Raw genomic sequence first — 25,714 nt, forward strand, 5'->3', positions numbered from 1 at the left:
CAGAAGTCCAAATGAGTCTCACTCGACTAAAATCAAGGTATCAGTAAGAAAACCATAGGGGATATCTGTTCCCTGTACTTTCCCTGCTTCTAGGCAAGATGAATTCCTTGATTGCCATCTCCCCTTCACTTTCAAAGCCAGCAATGACCGGTTAAGTCTCTCATACACTTTGTCACTAACAAAGACTCTCCTGGTTTCCCCTCCCACATGTAAGTAACATTGCCATCACCTTGGACCCACCTGGGTAACACAGCACAGACAGGTCTCCCCACTCTTAGTCAGTCAGTGGGTCAGCAATTTGAATTCCATCTGCTACCTTAATTCGCTTTTGCCACCCAATAGAGCATATTTAAAGGTTCAGGAGATTGAGACATTTACAATTTTGAGAAGTTCATTATCTTTTCAACCACAATTCTATATTTCTTTCTGGGGTCCTGGTAACAAACACATACTTTGTTCTGCGGAAAATGCAAACACATGTAAAAGTGGTTCAGAAATGCTTATTAAAAACATTGTTGTATGAGTTGAGAATAATCTTTTCTTTTCAGGAATGGCAACAAAATACTTCTTAATTTTGGCAGTTGCTGCTGGCTTCCTGCCTGTTTTGGAGGTAAGAGTATGTGAGGATGGTGAGTTACAAAGTTACTTTTTAGATGAGGATAAGCACTAACCCTTTAATATAACAGTGTTACAGTCTCTGTTATGAGGAGATGTCAACAATTACCGGCTTACTTCTCACAGTAATTCTGTTAGACAAGTACAGTTTTTCATACCCTATTACTGATTAGAGATTCAAAGAACAATGAGATTAAGTACATGGTAAAGTTTCATGGCTAAGAAGGGGGTGGCACTAAAATTAACCTTGTTCTATTTAGCTCTGTGAGCCCAAGCCTATTTCATATTTTTTTGCAGTGATACAAAACAAACAAAAACAATTGAGAATATGCAAAAGGAACTATTTCTTTAAAATATATCCATTTTCCACTGACTAAATGAAAAACAAAAACAGACAACACTGTTGTTGTTTATATTCCCAGACAAGTTATTACATCAATATACCAATTGAGCTATATGATTTATTATTATAATAAAAATTTAAGCCATTAAATCAAATATGAAACTGGAAAGTACCAAGGACAAAGAGAGGTATGAGGGACTGCTAACCATGTTATCAATATCAGAGGACTAGCTCTTTACATGCTAAAAATAAGAACTTTGGACTAGGGATGTAGCTCAGTGGTAGAACACTTGCCTAGCATGTGGGAGGCCCTGAGTTTGATGTTCAGTCCCACACAAATAAATAAATTAATTACTATATAAATAAATAAATTTTAGAAAAGAACTTCAACAATCACAAAACAAAAGCAGAACACTCAGTGATATGGTAAAGAACATGTCCCCAATAATTTATGATCGGTCAATAACATTCATCTTTAAATAACTCCAATGCTATAAAAATATTTTAATTTATTAAAATCCTTTCAAAATAAATAGCTTTGTCAAAGACAATGTTTGTGTGTGTTTGTGTGTGTGTGTGTGTGTGTGTGTGTGTGTGTTTCCACAGGCCAGGTAAGAGAAGTCACAAGTAGAAGGTATCTGATTAAAGAAAATCTGTATGCTTTAGGCTGTTGGGTATAGTTTGGTGCTGGGATCCTATCATTCACCCTGCTCTACAAAGGCAGACCAAGTGTCTACTACCCAACAGTCCTCTAGTAATAGGCTGGAAGTAGAGTGTTGAAAATGTTTTCTTCTTCCTTTGGTTCTTTCTTTCTTTCTTTCTTTCTTTCTTTCTTTCTTTCTTTCTTTCTTTCTTTTTTTTTTTTATACCAGGGATTGAACTCAGGGGCACTTGACCACTGAGCCACATCCCCAGCCCTCTGTTGTATTCTATTTTGAGATAGGATCTCACTGAGTTGCTTAGTGCCTTGCTTTTTCTGAAGCTGGCTTTGAACTCATCATCCTCTTGTCTCAGCCTCCTGAGCCACTGGGATTACAGGCATGTGCCACCATACCCAATCTTCCTTTGATTCTTAACCCTTTTTAGTTCCCCGAAGGGGAAGGGCATACTTCACACTTTGCAATGAGGAAAAGCTAACTTGAAGCTGAGCCACAACACCAAAGAAAAAGATGAATGGCAGCGAGTCAGAAATCTCCCTTGAAGACCTAATATTAGGCTATTCAAGCCACTTAACCCAAACCCCAGGAGATGGGCTGGCCCAGGCTGCCATAGGATAGAAGGAATCAGTGCCACTGTTTACAAGCCTAGAGCAAAATGTAAATAGGAAGATATCCTTCCATTCAAGGTAACCAGAACCTGATCTACTTACTGATCAAGAATCCACAAAGACAATGATAAGAGCAGAAGTCAATGATAAAATGAAATGTATACATTCCATAGGCAGAGTTTCATTGAAACACTTGCATATAATTTTATAGACAGTTTGCTCATAAAATTAAGGCTTCAGAATTTTAAATTGAAACAGGAAGATTAGACAAATTAAACACAAACATAAATGTACTATATAAGCTTTAAACATGAATCTCAGTTAAAATAAATTATAAGATGTGCCAACTTGTAAACAAAGCATCTTATGCTTTCTTTTTTTGGATTTTAAGTAGAAAGGCTATAGACTAAATATCAGGCCCGAATTTTATTTTTAAATTATCCTAGTATCAGTTTCCTGGGGTATTAGTCATCTAATGGGACAGAAATTGTTTGCCTATGGAGATAAACAGTTTTCCAAGAGAATCTGGAAGACAACACATAAAAAGACCTTTGAAGGAAAAGTATAGGGAGTTGTGGTCAGTTATTCGAAAAATTCAATATTGTCTGAGGAATTTGGCATCTTCTCTGAGGACCTGGTAGACCTGAGATCTGAAGGTGAAGTTGGTCTTGCAAGCTATCAAACGAACAGGCACAGACCCATATTCTAAGGCAGGATGGGAAAAGGCACAGTAGGATCACTAAAGGGACATCACTGTGACTGAGGTAGAGAAAAGTCAGGGTGCATAACCTAAATGCAAGCCAAGAAATGAGCAATACCTTGTTAAAGATTTCATCTTTCTGAGAATTGTAAACTGTTCTTGAGTACAATAGGAAAGTGTCTCCATGGTGCCTGTGCTTTTTATTGGGGTAGGTAAAAGAATAGCAAGGGGAGTGGAGAAAGAAAATAAAAGCAATACAGTACTGGGGGGGCTCTGGGGGGCCAAGAGAAGGCAAAGCTATAGTGACAGTCAGTCCAGAAGGAAGAAGAGAAACCTGAGAAGTGGCAGAGGAACAAAAGGTGCTGGATGTGTCTTATACCAAAAGAAAGAATATTCCCACACTGAAAGCTTAATCAAAGGAGCCAGTGGGCAATAGACTAAGTAAGATCAAGTGCTTAAACAATATTGGCTATACAAGTTGAACTTCTATGGAACCTTAACAGGAATTGATTCTATGTAGGGTTTCTCAGTTTCCGCAGTATTGGCATATTATTATGGAATAATAATACTAGTTGTGGAGGGCTAACCTGGGCCTTGTGGTAAGTTTAGTAGCAGCATCCCTGGCCTCTATCCACAAGATAGATGTCACCAAAAAAAGAAAAGTATGGGTACAGATACAGAGGCTGGGTTGGTAGACTAGGCAAGAGAAGTGGAAGCAGCTCTATCATCACTTTTCTTTACTGGGGAAGTACAATATTTCACAATCCATTGAGAAAAGGTTGGTGTGAATAGAAGAAAATGCAAAAGTTCTTCAATAATGTTGTAGGGAGAGACCAAGTAAGTTAACCAGGTAATTAAGTAGAATCAATGAGAACAATTAAGGGACAATTTGAAATCATTCATATTGATTTGAAGGGACACCATTATTTGTTATTTCATAGGATTTTGTTTTCTGTCAATACTCAACTGACAGGGCCATCAGAGGAATTGTTACTCTTATCCAAATCTGTGGTGTTCCTAGGTGGGATATTTGTAGGTGTGGGTGATAGATGAAGGATTTCGTATTCTAGAAAGTCAGTTATTGAAATGAAAGAATAGATAGAATGGATAGAAAAAGAGGAAAAGATAAAAGTCGACTAGCAGAGACATGTGTATGCTAAAAAGGCTAGATGACATTGAAGAACAGGGTGGTCAACCACAACAACTTGGAACTAGAAATCCTGACCAGACAGGGAAATACACTTGATCAAGTAAGTTGGAAGGTATGGTATTTGAGGACAATATGAAATATATTCTATGACAATCAAAGTGGAGAGATGAAAAGGATTGCAGGAAAGGTTTAACAGCAGAAGAGTTCAAGTCCCTAAGACAGTAGAGATTTGGAGAATTACATGTGGATGTTAAGAGTCCATTCAGGTAACTCAGAAATCTGGGTAACAGGATGAATTTGTTTTAGGAGGCACAATCTCTGCAAATGAAAAGAAATGGCAGAAAAACCACAATATGAAATTACAAATATTCAAGGATGACATGGTAGCAAAAGTGTCATGTATTTTAGTAGAACTAGGGTTTCCAGAAGAGCAAGGTGACTTCTAACCTTAACATAGTATGTGGATTCTTGTGACTCTCCAAAGTCTCCCCTAGTTTAGACCAGAGCTTCATGTGATAAGAGAAGAAAATGGCACCATATGAGTCTACTTTCAATGAAAATGGTGTCTACAGGGACAGTCTCTAGAGGGGTATTCTGGCTTCCACATTTACGCCCTCTTCCCTTCCACAAACCTGGTAATATAAAATAATGACCATCTCCCTCATTTTTTAAGGTTATGAAGTACAGAGTGATATATGCCCCCCAAATACTCTTTATAACAATTAATACTAGCCTAGAATATTTTGGCCACGTTATTTTTTTTCCTTAGTGAGTCGCAGAATAAAAGGTAAGCAAACTCAAAGAACAGTCATGTGACTCTTTGAATTCTATTTTATACTTTCTTACATGTGTGCAGGCAGACATTGTTATTTTCTCACATAAAAGAGAAAAATTACAGAATGTGAGAGGATAGCACTTAAGGGCTTCACACTCAATAACGAAGGTATACTTTTGAGTTCTCCCAGAAATGTACCATTAGAAAATTTAAGTGCAAGTGGTTTATTTGGAAAGCAAATAAAATAGTGGGGTGAAGGGTAGTGGACTAGACACATAGAGAGGGAGCCTAGGAAGGGAAATAAGTTGTAAATGGGATAATTTCAAGATGAGTTCCATTGTGTTCCCTGTTGCCCAATAAAAAAAATGTACTTCAACATGTCCCAATATATAAGTCACATAGTAGAAAAATTTTAAATCACAGAACAATCATGCACTATTCTGAAGATTAGTGAAACCTCAGCCTGACATTTAGAATTCCTTAAAACTCACACTGGAGAAATAGAATATACTAACTAAACATAACATGAACTAACATCCTAAGGCACTGTAGATTCCAAAATGCCCTGGATCACTGTTTATTCAATATAAATTCTAAATTTACTTTGTGCACAGCTGTGCAAATAATGTGCCATGTGTAATAAGTTCCAGTTGAAAGAAGTAACATTAATAAATTATTTTCTGATAACAGACAAAAGTATCCAAAAACCTCTACACTAAACTCAACACAGAATTAACAGCTGTCCAAGAAGAAATCGTCAATATACATAATGCCATCAGGAGAAGAGTGGTTCCACCAGCCAGGAACATGCTGAAGATGGTAAGATCCAGCAGTAATGTCCCCAGTGAGGGATTAATACTCTTGGTGTTGACCAGGATCTTGTTAGGTTCTTGAACTTTCAATATACTAAATATACATTTGTCACAACAAACCTAGCACTTAGCAAAAGAAGGAGGTAAGTACCTTATAACAGATTGTATAGTCAGAAATGATAGAGCAGCAATTTTGACTCAGACAGTTGAGCTTCAGTTCCTATGTACCTTTGGACAGTGTTCCTCAAATATTAGTGCGTTTGAGAATCACCAAAAGAACTCAGTAAAGTGTCACCTGAAGAACTTGGTAACACCTATCTGATGTTCTGATTCAGGATGTCTGACTTGGAACTATTTCAAGCCCTCAGCTGAACTGATGCTGATAGTACATAATAACTTGGATTAAATAATTATTCAGGCATTGCATAGCTTTCTTCATCTGGAAGATGCCCAGAGGCTATTGGACACTTATTTGAGGATTAAGATGTCCAGATTCAGTGCCAGTTGATGCTGCCAGTGAAGTACTGGCAAATCTATTTTCAGTTTTATTGTATTCCATAAAGGGTTAGAGGAATTGTGCTTCCACTATAAACCCGGTGTCTTCTGCAACAAGACAAACTTAGGGAAGTCTTGGGTATATAAAGTGAGTATTCTCAATTTTACTATCCAGAAGTATCCTCAGGTTTGTGGAAACCTCAGCCTGCTCCCTTGCAGTGCAGACTGTGGAGGGTGATTCTAACAGACAAATTTCTCTTGAAAATGAGAAAGAGGAAGAAGCAGAAGAATACTGAAAGGATTTTGCAATTTATTTCTTGGACATCGTAATATTGAAAGTGTTATTTGAAGAAAACAAATCCTTAGCTTTTATAGGTATACTTGACTCGTATTGCAGCTACTAGGAGTATGATGTTGTTAATAAGCATTTTTTAGTACTTTATTACATTAACTTATTTAATTCTCACAATAAAATCATCTCCATTTAAAAAAATTATAATACAGAGCCCCAGGAAAATTAAGTAGCTTATCCAAAATCCGAAGTGCTGGAGCTCAGATTTTGTTTCCAGGGGGCTAGTTCCAGGGACTCTGCTCTTTATCACTTCCTTCTCTTAAGAGAAACAGGATCCAAACTCCTTAGCAGTCATGAGCAAACAACTATGAGATCCAAAACACATTAAGGAATGAATGGAAGTTATAATCTCATATTACAGAGACCTTACTACTGAAAATGAAAGGTGAATACAAAGGAAACTTTAGAAAAGTAGGTAAGAACACACATATTTAAGTATTAAGGTTCAGTTATTCAAAAGGTAGTAAATTAAATGTATTAGTAAAACTGATTCATGTTTTAAAGGAAATATGGGGGTTGAGATGTGCCTGAAACCATGAATAGGACATATATAGGAGAAAATGAATAGAATTAGCAGCAGCAAAATTAAGGAATGAAAGAAATAGAAAGAGTCAAATAAATGCCAGGAAGATATTTTCCAAAAAGAAAATAAAAGTTGTTCAATTTAATCTTATGTTTAAACATAAGATTTTAGCATTCATAGCTTTGGACAACAACCATGGGAACTTATTTGTGACACCATCATTAATCAGAGGTAATGTCCCAGACAGCTTCAAAGTTATCTGAACTGAAGAATGGGCAATGAGTTTTGGAGGTAGTTTTCCCAGATAAGATAAAGAGATTATGAGATGGGTACTATCATGTAGGATGCTCATGGAAACAATATCCAGATTTACACCTGCCTGTGGCAGTAGGGAGAGATTCTGCATAGGGAGGATTTTGTTGGTGATATCATTACAACATAAGCCTCAGCTTATTTCATGGGAAGCTGAAACACTAGGAGGTTTCATTGAGTTGTCCCAAGGTGGAGAAAGGTGGCCTGGTATTGGCATCTACCAGTTTTTGGAAGTGTGCTGCCCCAGAATGGGAATATGTTCACAGATAAGGACAATTTTCAGAATCAGAAAATAGAGCTCCTATCAGAAAGATTCCTACCTGCTGAGCGTTTGAGTCCTTAAGGTTGGAAAGGAACCTCTGTAGAGCATCACAGCATTCACTACAAAGAATTATGTATGATTTTAGTCAAATGAGGTCCATTTCTAGGCATTTATCAAAATGATACCAATAGACAAGTTTTTTTTTTCTTTTCTAGTCGTTAAAATGGCATTCCCAGTGCCTAAAGATACTATGCTATGCACTGTACACTGATCATATCTGTGGTCACCTCTGTTCCTTCAATGAGACAATATCATCTCCTTCTCCTCCTCCTCCTCCTCCTCCTCCTCCTCCTCCTCCTCCTCCTCCTCCTCCTTCTTCTTATCTCTTTCTCTCTCTCCCCCTCCCCCTCTCCTTCCCTCCCTCCCTCTTTGCATGAAATAATCAAACCCAGCAAAACCATGTTTTCCCACAGTCAGTGCCAGTAGTAAATTCAACCTGAAGAGTAATTCTAGAAAAGTACCACAAGGTGGCAGCATATACTCATATAATAATAAACTTCTTCCCATGCCCAGGACAGTGTTGCAAATGAGAATGTCATCTGAAGAATAACAGAATGATTACAAAGAAGTTCATTAGGGGGTGGGAGTGGGGGGAACCTTACACCTTTTGTTGATAATGTATTACATGTGATATAAGGACAGTCTTAAATGGATGTATATCAGTAAGAATGTGTTAAGGACCTCAGTAGTTATAGTGTCACACCTACTGACAGCTCCTGCCTTAAGCCTTACTTGGAGAATAGCTGTTCCTGAGCTTCAGCCAACAAAATGTCTTGATTCTACACACCTGACCTACATTGATATCTCAGAGGGCACACTGGAACCAGACTAGTTGATACAAATTCCTTGTCACTTGCTGGTAGTGTGATCCTTAAGAGTTATTCAAAATTTCTGTCCCTCAATTACTTTATTTACTTACAGGGAAAATAATAGTACCTCATTTGTAAAGTTGCATCAAGATAAAGTGAGAGAAAACACATGCAGAATTGGTAAGAGATTCTAGCATGTGATGTTATCTACTGTTCTGAGATTACTTATAATTTCAGGTAGAGATGTATGACTGTATATGTTTCTAATCATATCTATAATTTGTTTATGGAACACATAGCACAAAATTTATAATATTACAACTGTATTGCACAGATTATCACACTAAACTTTTAAAACAAGTCTTAGGACATGAATGATGGGTCACATTTACAAATACAGAAACTGAGATGCAAAGAGGTAAAATAAAATGTTGAGGTGAAACTATCAATAAATTATTGGGCTAGATTTTTAATTCTTGTCTGTTTTCCTGAAAGTGTTCACTTAATTTTTTTATTGCTTCTGAGATAGAAGCTACTGCTGAGTGTTATTCTTAATTTTGAACTTTTGAATTCAAGGGCCAATATATTGAATTGTAATTTTTCCCTTTTTCCTATTAGAATATTTAAGAGTAATGTAATTATTTAAGCTTTAATTTACACAAAGATATTACAAGTCTTAAATTCTTAGAAACAATAAATAAGCATCTTATGATGGAAATGTGAATGACATTGTGTGCTTGTCTTTTTTTTTTTTTTCTTGCCACTTTAGAAATGGAGTGAAGAAGCTGCAGGAAATGCTAGAATTTTTTCAAAGTATTGTGATAAGACAGACAGCAACCCACTTGAGAGGCGAATTAAAAGTACGTATATATGACCCAGCATCTTATAAAAACCGTAAAGTAATCTCACCAAGCATGTGGATTCTTCTGTCACCTGACAAGAATAACTTACATCATCCAGGCTCAGTGGTGCACGCCTGTCATTTCAGCAGCTCAGGAAGCTGAGGCAGGAAGATTGTGAGTTTAAAGCCAGCCTCAGCAAAAGTCAGGCATTAAGCAACTCAGTGAGACCCTGTCTCTAAGTAAAATAAAAAATAGGGCTGGAGATGTGGCTCAGTGGTGGATGTATATCAGTAAGAATATGTTAGGGACCTCAGTTGTCATAGCGTCATACCTACTGAGAGCTCCTGCCTTAAGCCTTACTTGAGTTCAATCCCTGGTGCCCACACAACACACCGCAGCCCCAGCAAATAAACAAACAAACAAAGAATAAGTTTCGTCATCTACTCTGTATCTATACTTGCCCATATATGGAAGTAAACTCTGACCTAGTGTAATGTTTCATTTTTATTAATTTTTAAAAATGTGTGTATTCTGATTTCCAAATGTTGAGTTCTATCCATAAGTAGAAAAGAACCAAAACCCTCATTATTATAGAAGACTAAGTGCAGCTAGGTACCCAGAAGGTTTGTACCTTAAGAGTTACCTCAGCTACCCAAAAATCACCCTGGGAATTTCTTAGCAATGGAACCCTAACACAGCTGAGAAATGAGTTCTGTGAACTCTGTTGAGCTACATAACACCTTTAGGTGATCAACAAGGAGCCTATGTTTAGGCATATCAATTAGATGATTCCTACACAGTTATTAGTACTTCCTACAGAACTAGACATTCATGAGAATCCTTTTAATACTAAATAGTAAAAAAAAAAATATGAGTGCAACTTTACATCTACAGATTATTAGGATTTTTAGTCCAAATTCTATTGAGCAGTGAAATAGCAACATGGGTCTTTCTTTCCCTGAAAGAAACAGATTATCCTTCAGTAGTATGTCTAGTCAATAGATATACCTTAAGTAGGTGGCTAAATAAATATTCATGTCGAGATCCTACGCAACCTAGATCCTGTATGTGGCTGCTTTGGAGCCAAGGCCCTTTTATAACTCACAGGCTTTTCTTTGGCTTCACCCTTTTCCCTCAGATTGGAAGTAGCAGAGACTGCAGTGTTGATGGATTTGATTTCAGAGCTCATTATCTCGTATTCTCAACTTCTCACCAAACCTGACACCACATGCCCAGTGATCTATGAGAAAGAAGATTGACAGAAAGGATACAATTGCCTTTACCTTCTCTTATAAGATGCTGCCTAGATCATCAGTGAACCAATTACCAAATAAAAATGAGGGAAATCTCCTTATATGACGTTCTCAAAACTTATGAGTGTAACTCAGCCCTGTTTCCTCTTTTCAGATACCTTTTGTGGAGAAAATACACATTGGGAATCTCATCCTATCTCCTGGTCTCACATAATTAAAATCTGGTACAATGAGTCTGAAAATTTTGTATATGGAGAATGGACACCAATAGATGAGGCATCAAGAACTGATCATTACACTCAGGTAATCTGTGTTCTGGAAGATACACACAGTGTTTAAATGCCTTTAAACACGTATGAATAAAAGTCAGATAGGAAACAAATGAAAATCATCATACCTGCTCGCTAGACTATTAACTCAATCTCCTGAGTTCCTTTTATAATTGAGAACAGAAGGAAGTGCAATGAGCTCCATACCTGGTTTAGAGAAGTTGCTTACCGTCTTGGTTTCCATCTTCATTCATTTGATTTTTCAGGAAGTTGCAACATCCTAAAATATGAATCTCCTTTGTAAATTATTTGTAATTTAAAAGGTGTAAATAATAACACCTAGTAATAAGAGAATCCCCTTTTTTCCAACGTTAAGCTTTGTGGTGAAATATTCATAACTAAAATATCACCACTTTAACCATTTTCATGCTCTGCAGCATTAATGCCCAGCAACATGGAGTACATTCAAGTTTCTGGGCTTCCATCACTGGAACATTCCATCTTCCATACTGGAACCCTGTACTCATTAACTCTCCTCTCTCCCACAAGCCTCTGGCAACCACCATTCTCCTTCCTGTTTGTCTGGATTTGACTCCTCAAAATTGTTCATGTATTGGAATGATGCAATATTTGTCCTTCTGTGGCTATTACTCAATATAATATCTTAAATCCACGTTCATCCATGCTGTAGCATGTGTCAGATTTTTTTTCATGATGTATATATCACATTTGGTTTGCCCATTCGTTTATTTGGTTTATTTACAACTTTGGGGTATTGTGAACAATGCTGTTATGAACATTAGTATACAAATGTCTGTTCAACTCCCTGGGATCAATTCTTTGGGGCTTATAAGAGGAACTGGTAGTTTATATGCTAACTGTATGTTCACTTATTTGAGAAATGAGCATACCATTTTCTATAGCAGTTGTACCATTTTACATAACTATTGTAATAGCCTATTTGGAATGCCATAATAAAATACCACAGGATTAGGGATTGAAAAATAGCAATTAATTTTCCCACATTGTGGACACTTAAAGACTGACATCTTAAAAAGCAGAGTTTCTGGTGAAATCTCTCTTTCTGGATTATAAACAATCACTATACCCTGACATGGTCTTTCCCCAGTGATGAAGAGAGAGAAACAAAAAGGTAGGGGAGAAGGATCAAGGGGAAAAGAGAGAGAGATCGATCTAGTGTCTTTGCAAGAGGGTCCAACTCTTATGATTTCATTGAAGTTCTTCCTTAGCAACCACATCCCCAAATACAGCTATCACGCTGGATATGAGGACTTCATAATGTGAATTTGGAGACCAGGGGACACAAACATTCAGTTCATCACATTACATCACTTCCCTTCTCATAATTCATGTCTTCCTCAAATGTGAAGTTCCATCCTAACAGCCCCCAAAGTGCTAACTCATCTAGAATCAATATGAAAGTTTAAAATTGAGTCTCATTTAAATCTTATCTAAATCAGATATTCATAAGAGTAAGGCAAGATTCATCCTGAGGCAAAATTTCTCTCCAGCAATGAATCTATGAAATAAGATTATCTACTACCAAAATATATAATAAAAGAACAGGAGATAAAAAGAGATACTTCTATTTTAAAAGGGAGAAATGGAGAAAGGGGAATGGATGATGGATCCCAAGCACATCTAAAACTACGCAAGGATTCCAGACCAAGCTGCCTTCCAGACCCACTTGGGTGGCAGCACCTCCTCTTGGGACCTTTCATTCTAGTAGGGCAGCCTCATGGCATGGGTCTCAGTAGAAGGTCCTGCTGACGTGGCTGTTGTCAGAAGTCACTTGAGGAGACCCACCCTTTAAAACCAAGCAGGAAGCATCCTTGTCTCCCTGATCTGTAGTGGGGATAGCAGCCCTGGTGATCTTGGAATCATTTTGGGGGATCATTCTTCCTCTCCCTTGAAGGATAAAGCATGTCTATGACTATACCATCCTATGGTGGGAGCTCATATCAGAGCAAGTACTCACAACAAAATCCAGGAAGCTGAGAGAGAGAGGGAGAGACAGGGATCTCAACATCTCCTCGGGGGCATGTCGTATGCCCCAGCACTTAAAGTTCCACAGCACCTCCCAACCTCCACCCAGGGCACCAAGCCTTCAACACAGGGCCTCTTGGAAGAAGCTATTCTTTTTCAAATGACAGTTATTTTATTCCTTTCAGTCAAGGATTCTAGTTCTCAGTGTACAAACACCTCAGGTTCAGTCAAGGATTCTAGTTCTCAGTGTACACACACCTCATGTCCTTGGTTAAAGGTTTCTAAATGTTTCTGACTTTTGATGTTTTTAAAATCAAAATCACTTTCTTAGTTTCCTGTTCATAAAATTTATCCTTAGTGTTATGGAAGGCTAGGTCAGCATTAACAGGAGAGTGGAAGGAGTTCAGAACATGAAGGAAGGGGGGCTATAACAACTGAGGCTGTTACTTAGCTACTGCACAGTTTACATTTTACTTTAAATGAAGTGACAAATAATTAGATGGTCAATGGAGGAGGAGGATTAATCTGATTCATGTTTTTAAAAGATCATTTGGCTACCATGTAGAAAACAAGTTCATGTCTAGAAATAATTTTTAATATCTGAATTTTCCAATAACATGTAAATCAACAAAATAATCCCAAAAGAGATGATTTAAACATTAAAATGAAAAAATAAAATTCTAAAAGCATTATTATTCTAAAAGCAAGGAACTTTAGATGTATCCGTTGCTAAGTTTCATAAAATCTGAAGTAAAATCTGTTTAAAATAAGCCTAAATTAAAATTATTGTTGAACACTGACAAAGTTAAAACATTTAAAAATAATAGACTTAATCACATACGAATATCAATGTCTACATTCCTACAACATCTACATTCCTATCAATATCTACAATACTAAAGAAACATTAGCTAATAGCATTGCTCTTTGAAAATTGATAGCCTGGACATAAAATATATATCTCAATAATCCAAGAGTATCCTAACATATGACTATTTAGTCATATAATTTTTGTCATTGAAGGATTAGCAAATGCCAATAGACTGTATTGCTAAAAATTGACAAATTTGAAACATCAGTTTTTACCTTTCAATTCTTTCCTATGACAGTCAACTTGACCCACTAATTCTGTAAGGAAAATGTAATCCTTGCCACTCTGATAGAGCAACTTAAATTCATCAACTCCAAATAATCTCGCTTTACTTTTGTCAAACTCATTCAACACCCTTTAAAAATATTTTTATTAAAATTATTTCTCTCATTGCTTTTTTTTGAAGAAATTAAGAGAACAAATGAAAGAAATTTGCCTTCATTTGCTTAAAATTTTAAACAATAGAAAACAGTAACATTTTTCAATTGTATGCAGCCCTGTAGAATGTATTAATGTAATCATAGAACATGAAAACCTAATGAAAAAAGTTACGTCTTCACTTTTTTCTTAGCTATGGGTGGAAGGAATGAATAAGTTAAATTCAGTGATCTTACCAATAATTAATGTGTGATGAGAACATGAGAAAAATAGACATTCTACTCTATTTTCATTATCAAATTACTTCTCTAATTAACCCATTAGATTCATAGTTCAGAATTTCTTAAGAAACCCAGACAAGTGTTAGAATGAGAGGAGAAAACTGCACACATTGAATCTGCATCATGAAAGCTTTGTATCTAAGGTAGAGCAATAGTTTGGGTGAAGGCATGTCCTCACTAGCAGTAGATAATTCAAAGCAGTATGGTGGAGAGAGATGGACAACCATAAAAGCTTTTTCTTAGGGGAAGAAAAAATAATATTTTATCAAAATATGTTATAGAAAGTCATTCTGACCCAGAACAGGAAAAAGGAAACATGAGCAAATTGTTCAGGACTTGCTGAGTGAAATCCTATCAGGCTCACATGGACACAGTCAACAGGGAGTGGAAGCAATCATATTTTTAAAAACATCTCTTCCAACAATCTAAACATTTGTTTCTGGTTTTGTCTTGTTTCTTCTTCTTTTTTTTTTTTTTTGTGGTGCTGAGCACTGAATGCAGGGTCTTGCACATGCAGAGGAAGTGCTGTACCACTGAGCTGCCTTCCCAGCCCAAGGATAGCATTAATATACACTTTTTAAAAAATTATGAAAAGACACTTTGAGACAAAGCAAACTGCCAAATATCACCCAGCCAAAAACTGATAGGGATGGAATTTAAACCTAGTCACTTTGCCTTAAAAAGCTAAGTCAGTATTCTACATTATTCCTGCTCTCTGACCAATAAGAAAATGTCCTTCCCTTGATGATTATTTATATAACCACCAAGAAGAATGAACCATAGTTGATGGTAGCCACTCATGTTGATGATAGTCCAGTCATGGACTCATTAGTTCCAACAAAAATAAATGAGGGAGGGCTCATTAGTTCCAACAAAAATAAATGAGGGAGGGCTGACCTAGAGTCATGCACTGGAATATACTGGATAATATGATGAGTGTCATGCTCAGCCATATACAGCCCATGTACACAATGGCATCTATGTCTCTTTTGAAGAACACCTATTCACTGCAAAATGAGTAACATCACTTCTCCTTTTACCTATACCCCTGCTCTGCCCATTTCATTTCTCAGAGAAAATGAATATCAAGAGCTTTTTTTTTAATTAGAAAGAACATTCAGAAATGCAGAATACTTCTGAAGAAAATTGCCAAAAAAGAGAGAAAACACCAACAATCAAGCTATCCTTGCTTGCCTATCAGATGTGATTTCCTCTGCCTGGCTTCCATTGTCTATAACCATGCATGTGCCTGTGTATGTGTTAATAGAAACAAGGGACCATGTTTCTATGGCTTCTGAATAAGCCATGCTCAGAGAAAACCTAAAGCAAGCATGTTGATTTTTGTTTGTTTGTTTGTTGTTGTATTTGTTTTTGTTTTATGATATTGAAGATTAAACCCAAGAGCAATTTACTACTGAGCCACATCCTCAGCCCTTTTTATTTTATTATTATTTTTTTAATTTTGAGACAGGATTTTAGTAAGTTATTTAGGGCTTTGCTAAACTGCTGAGGCTGGCCTCAAAATGGTAATCTTCCTGCCTCAGCCTCCCCAACGGCTGGTATTATAGGCATTGGCTGTGGCATCCAGCACTTGTTCACTTTTAACCATGGATAATAGCACTGCTATTGTAGTCATTTAGCTGAATGTCAAATTTGTAATAAAACACTCTATTTTTTTCAGGTAATTTGGGCCTCTTCTTACGTCATTGGTTGTGCTGTCTCATTATGCCGCAAACAAGGTGTACCTCAGTATCTCTACACTTGTCATTATTGCCATGAGTATGTATCACTGCTTCCCACCACTTTTAAAAATGTATTTTTCTTTACAAAATATAACTGAGTTTTTCAAACATTATGAAAGAAAACCTATTTTTTTCCAGTTATACCTTCACAGACACAGCCAAAAAAACAAACACATCTATATTTTACATCATATTTTACTAAATAAGTTTATATTTCATTAAGAGAATATAAAAATTAAAAACAATTGAGCAGTAGTCTCCCTATGTGTCAGTGACACCTAGGGTAAGTATTATGTTAGGGAAACAGATTTGAAGTAGCTCAGGTAGTTTTAGAATTCAAGGGCAGAAATGGCAGTGTAATCTCAATAAAGTAACAAAGAAAAAAAGCCGAGTGTTATTCTGCATTCTTAATTGAGTAATATTGTATGTTTTCTCTTCAGAAATTAAGTTTGTGTATCATAGAATCACAGGTACTAAGCACAATTCCTAGAAAAGTTAATCTGATTGCTTCAGCAAGAGGCAGGTGTATTTCTTTGCCTTATCAACTTTGGTTGTGGAGTTCAATCTGTAAGAAAAGAATGACTGTAGGGGCTCACCTGAGTGACTCCAGGGACAGCTATCAGAATAGGGGACATTACTCACAGAAGCATATAGCCCTCTGATACTTGACCATAAATAACACCTTGTATCACTTCTGTTGATGGAGTTGAAAACAAATCTGCAAGATTCCTTCAGCCACTTGTATTTTCTGGGTCAACACACTTGATACTGTGAGCTCAAATGTAACCTTTAATCACTGTCTCCCACATGTGGACCACAACAAAGGATTGTTCGATGTGAATCAATGAATGTGAGTTGGTTGATAACATGTTCCATACTTAAATTCAAATGGGACCTCTAATATCATTGTATATTCACCAGAATGTAATATATAACAAGATAAAATATATTCATATAATAGGCCTATATGAATTACTGTGTCTTCCATGTCTTGATTTCATTAGTTAAAATTTATTGGGATTTTTTTCCAATAATTTGATCTGAGGACCATAAGATCTATTTATACCTACAACATATCATTTGCACTACTTTTTTGCAGGAGTTAGTGGTCTATGATGAATTTCCAACAATGTAAAAGAGAAAAGTATAATATGTGAATAGCTATAATGGGGAAATTTTCTCTATAAAACATTAGTCCATATTGCTGACTAAATCCTTTATTAAATTTAGTAATAACTTTCTTTAATAAAGTGGAAGTTTAATAGTTAAGATATTAAAGAAATAATTATAAATTCAATAAGGTTTTTAAACCAGAGCACACAACTTTTTTTTTTTAAAGTTGTATTAATTAAGAACCAGGCATTATCTACATTTTAAGTTTTTAGACATCTACAGGTGAGAGTTGTGTTTTTTTGAAATTTCAAATATCGCAGAACTGGAGGATTTTGTCTCCTTTTTCTTTCCTTACCCAAACACTTTATTAACACCCACACACATTTTTATTGGTGCATTATAATTGTACATAATGATGGGGTTTGTTGTTACATATTCATACATACACAGAATATAACAATATAACATGTGCTAGTGTACTTTCCTCCTTTAATATCCCAGGCATTTCTACCAAAGTCACTAACATGTTTCATATTTATAATAATATAGTGCAAGCTAAAATTCAAACACCTCTCATTCAAATTAAGTAAGCTTTTTTTTTCTTAATAGGGTTAAGGACCATGCCCTTTTCCATGATGAGTTCCTACTTTCTCATGGTTATTAATAAAAAATAGTATTTTGTTGTAATTAACTCCAAAGTCATACTGTTTGTTAGGATTTAACCATTCACAGGTCCCAAGTACTGTTAGGACTAGAATATCAAAAGAGAGATGCACATTGCCTGAAAAATATTCTTGTGATCCTCAGAATTGCTAAGTGGTATATGCTAAAAACATACTCCTATCTGTAAGTCTAGAAATCTCATACCCACCTTAAAAATTATTGCTCATTGCTTAAAAGAATGTTTACAAAATTTGTTTCTAAAATTGGTTGTATTCACTTAGTAAAATTTTATGTACATTGTACAATGATGTATTTTACTAAACAATATTTACTTTCTCTTCTTTCAGGGGAAACGATCCTAACACAATTAATGTACCTTATAAGAAGGGCAGCCCATGTGAAGATTGTCCAAATAACTGTGAAGACAGACTTTGCAGTAAGTTTTGCAAATGCTGATTGCTTAAAGTTGACCCATGGGTTCAGGAACCATGTGCTCCACTTTTGTACAACTTTGGATTCAACCTAATGACAGGATACATCAGCATTATTTCTCCTTACCCTTCCATCATGCTCAGAGTGACCAAAGACCATTGATTTAATATATTCCTATGAAAATTAGAATGTCTGAGTATGAGAATTTGAGTCCTCATTAAAAGTTTAAAATTCCTAAGTAGAGCCAATGTACATAAAATATTAACATTAAGTGTAGAATGTTCCCAGTTCTCTAAAAAGCTCCTGAGCTCCCTTCCTGCAGCCCATAAATTATCATATTGCTTTTAGTTTACCAAAATCCTAGAAAAGGTACCTGCTTTTTGGCTTTTTGATTTTCTTGACTGCTTATTATGGCAGGCAGAGTTTTACTGAGTGATTCTTGTTCTGCACCTGCTCTGAAACATCTAAGAGTATCTGTTTTGTACGCAGTGATGAACTTTTCCCACTTATCTCTCTTCTTTCTTTCCCTAGTCTCTGGTAAAACCACTCTACTCTCAATTACTTTAAGAACAATCTTTTTATTCTATATATGAGGAAGATCATACAGGATTTGCCTTTCTGTTCCTGGCATGTTTCACTTAGCATAGAGAACTCAATTCCATCCACATCATGTTGCAAAGAACAGGATTTCACTCTCTTTTATGGCTAAGTAGATATTTCCTTTATTCATTGATCAGTTGATTGACACATAGATTGTTTCCCTTTCTTAGCTATTGTGAATAATACTGCAATGAACATGGAAGTCCAAGTGTCTCTTCAACACACTCGTTTCATTTCTATTGGATATGTACCCAATAGTGGAATTGCTGCACTATAAAGTACTTTAAAAAAATAAAAAGAAATGAGGAACCTCCATACTCTTTTGATTAATGGTTACCTTAATTTACATTCTTTCCAGTGCATAAAGTTTCCCCTTTCTCCACATCCTTATCAGCACTCTTTTTGCTGTTGGAGCATCAAACAGTTTTTCTGCATTTTCTTCACATTCATTCAGTTTCTTTAAAATAGCTGTTTTAACTTCTTTATCCAAAAGTTCTCCATACTGATTACTGCCTGTTCAGTTTCTGGTACCTTATTTTTAACTGTTAGGTAAGATTGGTTTCCTAAAAGTCCTTCATGCTTACTGGCATGTGACATTTTTTTTTGCATTGAAGGAGTGGATATTTATCCATCTTTCTAATCTGACTTTATGCCTGTCCTTCCAGAAAGTCTAAGCAAACTGTTCATTTTTGCTATAGTTTCTGTTACTTCAGCACTGGGTAGTACACAGATTCAGGTTGCCAAGATTCTGCTACTGCTACATGATCACTGTTTCAGTGCTAGAGGGTTTGTCCCAAATCCATGTGTTGTTCTGAACCAGTCTGGGGAGTACCTACAAAAGCAGTCAGTCCCCACAGGCATCTCCTTGTTTAAGGTAGGCTCAGATGCCTACTTCACAGTTACTGGCCCTCAAGTGTCATGGGAGGCTGCTTGTCACTTGACCTCATCATGGAGGCACTGGCCACAGGCTCCTGTGTCTGAGACCAGCTCCAACAGGGGGGTCTCAGGAGATGAACCGATGGTGAGGAGTTGGCGAAAAAGGGGTGGAGAAACAACACAGACACCAAAGTGAAGGTGTTGATCCCAATCTTTACTTGTGAAGTTGATCATATATACTTTTCATTTTGGCAGGCTCACAGTACTTTGTGGTTACAAAACAGGAATCATTATTCAAAGAAATAAAATATTACCTAGCTACAATTAGAATAGAAGAATGTATCTTGGCTTATGCATAAGCAAGCATTTGTACTTTCAGTTCGCGTTTTGCTTTGAGCTGTTTCTGCTTAGTTAACTTTTAATAATAGTTACAAATGTCCCAAACTATTGGCCTATACCTTGACTATTCTTTCTTGACTTACTTACTGGAACCGGTGCCATGGTTACAGTAAGTGGTTGACTTGTTATTAATTTTAATCAAACAAGAGTAAGAGCACAAACCATTGTGCACAGGAACAAGAACAAGTTACCCAGTACTAAGCACTAATCTGTCTTCTTAACATTAATTTTTCTTCTCTAGATTTTAATTTAATTTCTCAAAAACTTCCTTGACAGGAATACAGGGAGTTTTTCATCAGACATTAACAATTTACGCTCCACAGCTGAATCATTGCATTTAGAGCAAACAGATCTATGCTTTAGAAGTAGTTGCATTAATTGGGAAAGTCATGTTTTTTCCTTCATACTTAATGGTCATATGAGAAATCGCAACTATACTTATTAAAGGAATACAAAAACAAACCAGCCCATTCCCAGAAACATACTGCGCTCCTCTAGAGGATGGACGCCTTGCGCCATCCACCTCAGTAGGGCCTTGCCATTGCCTGAGTCAGGGGAGGGGCGCAGCACTCCTGAGTCATGACTTGATGCCTATATTTCCTGTCTTTTCTCAAACAAAAGTCTAGTATAGTCCTTCTCCAAGTCACTGAAAGATGAATCAATTATATGACTTGCCGGGTTTTTGTTCTCACGACTAAAAGACTCAGGGCTTACTCCAGTTGAACTGGGCTAACTGAGCTGAGCAAAATAACCACGCAAGAGACACAAGTACCTTTTTCTTTGAGGTCACTGTGGCGGCTCCTGTGACCTTAAGGGTCCGCAGAAAGACAGAGAGAAAGAGCACATGCTGACCCCTTTTATTTAGGAGAAGCTATTCAGATGAGGCAAGGGGTCAGGTTTCAGGTGGCTGAGTCTATCTTCATGATGTCCACTGTCAGCAGGTTGACTGACATCTAGGTAGCCACACCCAGGGGCACAGTAAGAGAAGGGGACACACACAAGGTATTTCCATGGAACATTCTATCCTAAACAGGGCAAGGGGTAATACTATAAAGGAACAGGTAAGCATAGCTCTACCTATGGGGCTGTAGGAAGACAGGCTCAGGCACAAAGACACAGTCACTCAAACCCTAGAAGAGCGGGGCAGTCTAGCAGCATGGGTGCCTGATGCCACATCGCCCAGCAGGGGAGTTAACTCAGTCATGTGCCATGTTGGACTCCCACAGTGACTTAGAAAAGAAAAAACATGACACATAAAAGTAAGCATAAAATTAAAGAAATATGTGCATATACCAATAGGCATTATTTGTCAAAAACAATGCTAAGAATTTAAGACCTGGATATGCAGACATATTGTTTAATTTTTTACCAATAAAATTTATGAAAATAGAAATTTCTATTTACTAAATTGGGAGGATTATATAAATTAAAAATTAAAGAAAAAAGATGCATTAAAACACCTTACAAGCTAAGCAAGAAACTACCGCAGTCCGGCTGCAGCAAAATAACTGGGGGGTGATGAGCAACTTGTGTACATTGATATAGCAGGAGTGGGAGCCCTTTATTGTAGGACAGGAGGGGTATATATACATTCCACACAGCTTATCTTAATTAACATAAACTAGATACAGCAGTCAACCAATAAGGAATCTCCACACTTAATAGCTTGCTGGCATTACTTCACAAACCACTCCCTCTGGCAAAATGCCAGGCGCCATCTTGACTTGTTTACAGACCCTAACAGAAACATGTTACTTATAAGTTTTAAAAAAATCATTGATACTATATTTCCCGAAGTGTATTACATATAGAACATACTAGAATAATGAAAAGTAGCTAATTTAAAGGGTAATTAGTGATAATCTTGGCAAATTATTGGTCGTAAGAAAAAGAAGCAGAAATACACTGCCAAATACACAATGGTTTGGGCTATAAAATGACATCTACATCTCCCTGTGGCACTTCCATAAATCTACTATAGTCCTTCTCCAAGACACTGAAAGGTGAATCAATTATGTGACTTAGGAAAGAGAAAGCATATGACACATAAAAGTAAGCAAAACATTTTACAATATTTTTTATAATCTTAATGCAACAATCTCATCTTTGAAAGAGACGTAAAATCAGTATTTTTAATAAGAATGAGTGATGGATTTTGATGAAGGCATTTTCTGCATCTATTTAGATGATCAAGTGATTTCTTTTCTTAGTTCTATTTATGCAATGAATTACCTTTACTGATTGTGTATGTTGATCTAATGTTGTAGCCCTGGGATGAAACCAATTTGATCATGTTGTACAATCTTCTTAATGTATTTTTGAACGCAGATCACTAGTATTTTACGGAGGGATTTTTGCATCTCTGTTCAACAGGGATATTGGTCTGATATTTTCTTTTCTTAATGTGTCTTTATTTGGTTTTGGTAGCAGGGTGATATGGGCTTAATAGAATATATTTGGCAGTGTCTCCTCCCTTTCTACTTCATTGAATAATTTGGAGAGGACTGGCATTTGTTCTTTAAAGGTCTGGTAGAACTCAGCTGAGTATAATATCTCATCCTGGGCATTGGTAGATTTTTGGTAGACTTTTTTAGTGCTTCAATATTGATGTATTTAGGTTTTCTACATCCTATTAAATCAAATGGGTAGGTCATATGTGTCTAGAAATTTATCAATATCATCTAGATTTTCAAATTCATTGGAATATAACTTTTCAAAATATTCCCTAATAATACACTGGATTTCAGAAATATCTGTGGTGGTATCTTCTTTTCATCTCTAATTTTGTTGATTTTACTCATCTATTTTTTTTAATTTTGGTTAGTTTGGCTATGGGTTTTTCAATCCTGTATATCTTTGAAAATAACCAAGTGGTTATTGCATTGATTTTTTTTTGTAATTTTTAAGATTTTCTATTTCTTTAATTTTGGCTCTGATTTTAATGATTTCCTATCTTCTGTTTGTTTTGATATTAGTTTGTTTCTACTTTTCTAGGTATTTAGGATATATCATTAGATTTTTTTTTTTTTGGTGGCTTTTTATTTTTTTAGAAAACAGTGGAAATCTTTTTTTTTTTTTTTTTTTTTTTTTGGTAGGCACAGGGTGGCCCTCCATTGTGTTCTGGCTCAAAAAAAAAAAAAAAAAAAGATAAAGAACTCAACAGAGAAGATCTGGCTTTTTATTTTTTTAAGTGTGGGCACTTAATGCAATAAACATTCCTCCTAAAATCTGCCTTCAGAGTGTCTCAGAAATTTTGATGTGTTGTATCACTATTGTCACTTGACTCTAGGATTTTTTTAAAAATTTCTCCTCTCATTTCTTCTATTATCAATTCCTCATTTAAAGGATTATTATTCAGTTTTCATATGTTTATATGGCTTCTATTATTTCTTGCTGTTGATTGCTAATTTCATTTTATTATATTCTGGTAAGATACAAAGAATGATTCTATTTTTTTAATTTTCTAAGATTTACACTGTCAGCTCAGATATTATCTATTTTGGAGAAGGTTCTATGTGCTACTGAAACAAAAATGAATTCAAATTTTGTTAAGTGAAATATTCTATAGATGTCTTATGTTCATTTTAGTTTGTAATATTTATACTTAGGGTTACTATGGATAGAGGTCTATTATTTTCTGCCATTTTAATTTGTTTTGTATTTTTAATTAAGTCCTAATTTTTATTTTCTTGATACCTCTTCTAGTGGTTTCATTCATTTGAGAGATCTTAGGTTTATTTTTAAGTTCTTCTTTAGGTAGAAATACTTTCAGTATTTTCTATAGTGTTGGCTCAGTGGTCATGCTCTCTATTAGTTATCTTGGAAAATCTTCAGTTGTACTTTAATTTTTAATGACTGCTCTTCTGGATATAAAAATTTTGTTTGGCAATTGTTTTCTTTCAGAGCTTTGGCTATCTTTTTGTAGGCCTTCCTGGATTTTAAAGTCTGAGTTGAGAATTCAGAAATGAGCCTTTAAATATTTACCTTTAAATGTGCTATGCCATTTTTTATGCAGAGCATAAAAATATTATATATATAATATATATAATTATATATATAGAGAGAGCATATCTATATTAAATATTTTGATTATATGTGTCTTGGAGAAGTTCTTTTCTGATTCTACTTGAGGTTTTATACGTTTCCTATATGTGGATGCCCATCTAATTCTTAAACCTTAGAAATTTTTCTGCTATTATTTTATTGAAAAGTTTCTGAAAAACGCTATCCTATATCTCCATGCTCTCTTCAATTCCAATTAACTTTTAAGTTTGACCCATTACTGTTGTCCCTGAATTCTTGTATATTCTGATCATGGTCTTTTATTGTATTTTATTTCTCTTTACTCTTCAGTGAGTGTTCAAATTCTTGTACCCTGTCTTCAGAGACTGAAGTTCTGTTTTTTATCTAACTAAACAGTTAGTGATACTTCCAAGTGAACTTTTTATTTAATTTATTGTATCTCACTTCTTTCCAGGAGTTCTGATTGGTTTGTTTTCTGAATCCCTATCTCTTTATTGGAATCATCTTTCATCTTCTGTGTTTGCTTCAATTCATTTCTGAGATATTCTTTAAACTTATTAATCATTTTAATATTCTATAGTCTTTCTCTGAAATTTCATCCAGTTCCACATCTGTGGGGTCCTTTGGGGACTGAAACATTTGGGAAGACTTGTTTGCCTGATTGCTCATGTTTTCAGAGGTTTGGGATTTGCATATCTGTTTAGATAGAGTCCTCTTCCTCTTTCAGTATATCTTAGTTTCAATGCATAGGTTCAGTATAGTACAAGTATTAATTTTTAACTTCCAATGCTTCTAAGTTTGCCACTGCAGAACTGTTGATTAAATTCATACTTGCCAAGCTGCTCCAGCACTGTGGATTTATCTAAGTTGCCATCTTCCTTTATCGCTCTTTATTCAGTTTTTAGATACATTGTATGTTATCTTTAATAATACAAAGCAAATCCATAGTCTTTAAGAAATATAGTGTAAATTAATAAGGATGAATTAAACTTTTATCATTTATTTTATATTGTTAATACTATTGGTACTTTCAAAATGACAAGGTAACTGGAAAATTACTCATCTCTGATGTCTTTAAAGGTAAATGTATCAAAAAATCTGTCATGGAAAAAGCTCGTTTTAGAATAAGACAAGAATTTTATATTTTCCTTCATGGAGATCTCATTTAAGTCATTGCTTGTTTTCTATTCAGAATTAATTATTCTTGCTTATCAAATTTAATTAGTTACTATTAATAAAATTTATCTATGTCTTTAAAAGAATGATCTCTTTCTTCAGTGACTGTGATTTTTTAAAGAAAATACCATTTTCTTTCAGCTAATCCCTGCCTCTACTATGATGAATACAACGATTGCAAGACAAAAGTAAAAATCCTTGGATGTAAACACCCATCTGTTAAATTATTCTGCAAAGCTACTTGTCTGTGTAAGACTGAGATAAAATAACCCTTTGTTATGTGCAACTATTCTGTGTTGTGAAAATGAGATGCC

General features: G+C 35.6%; 1 protein-coding gene across 1 annotated transcript; it reads left to right on the forward strand.

The window, feature by feature from the left end:
* Positions 1 to 538: 538 nt before the first annotated feature.
* On the forward strand, positions 539 to 25,669 carry Crisp1 (cysteine rich secretory protein 1). Its single transcript, XM_026400902.1, has 8 exons — positions 539 to 616; positions 3,348 to 3,350; positions 5,541 to 5,669; positions 9,245 to 9,335; positions 10,725 to 10,873; positions 16,058 to 16,155; positions 18,242 to 18,330; positions 25,542 to 25,669. Exons 1-8 carry the CDS (start codon positions 551 to 553, stop codon positions 25,667 to 25,669), a joined length of 753 nt encoding a protein of 250 aa, XP_026256687.1. The 5' UTR covers positions 539 to 550.
* The last annotated feature ends 45 nt before the right edge of the window (positions 25,670 to 25,714 follow it).

Source organism: Urocitellus parryii, chromosome 8 (genome assembly GCF_045843805.1).
Source record: "Urocitellus parryii isolate mUroPar1 chromosome 8, mUroPar1.hap1, whole genome shotgun sequence".
Taxonomy (NCBI): domain Eukaryota; kingdom Metazoa; phylum Chordata; class Mammalia; order Rodentia; family Sciuridae; genus Urocitellus; species Urocitellus parryii.

Coding starts and splice junctions, on each gene's coding strand:
- Crisp1 (XM_026400902.1), top strand. CDS start 551: ATGGCAACAAAATACTTCTTAATTTTGGCAGTTGCTGCTGGCTTCCTG. Junction 9,336..10,724: donor ACTTGAGAGGCGAATTAAAA/GTACGTATATAT, acceptor TCCTCTTTTCAG/ATACCTTTTGTGGAGAAAAT. Junction 18,331..25,541: donor CTGTGAAGACAGACTTTGCA/GTAAGTTTTGCA, acceptor ATTTTCTTTCAG/CTAATCCCTGCCTCTACTAT.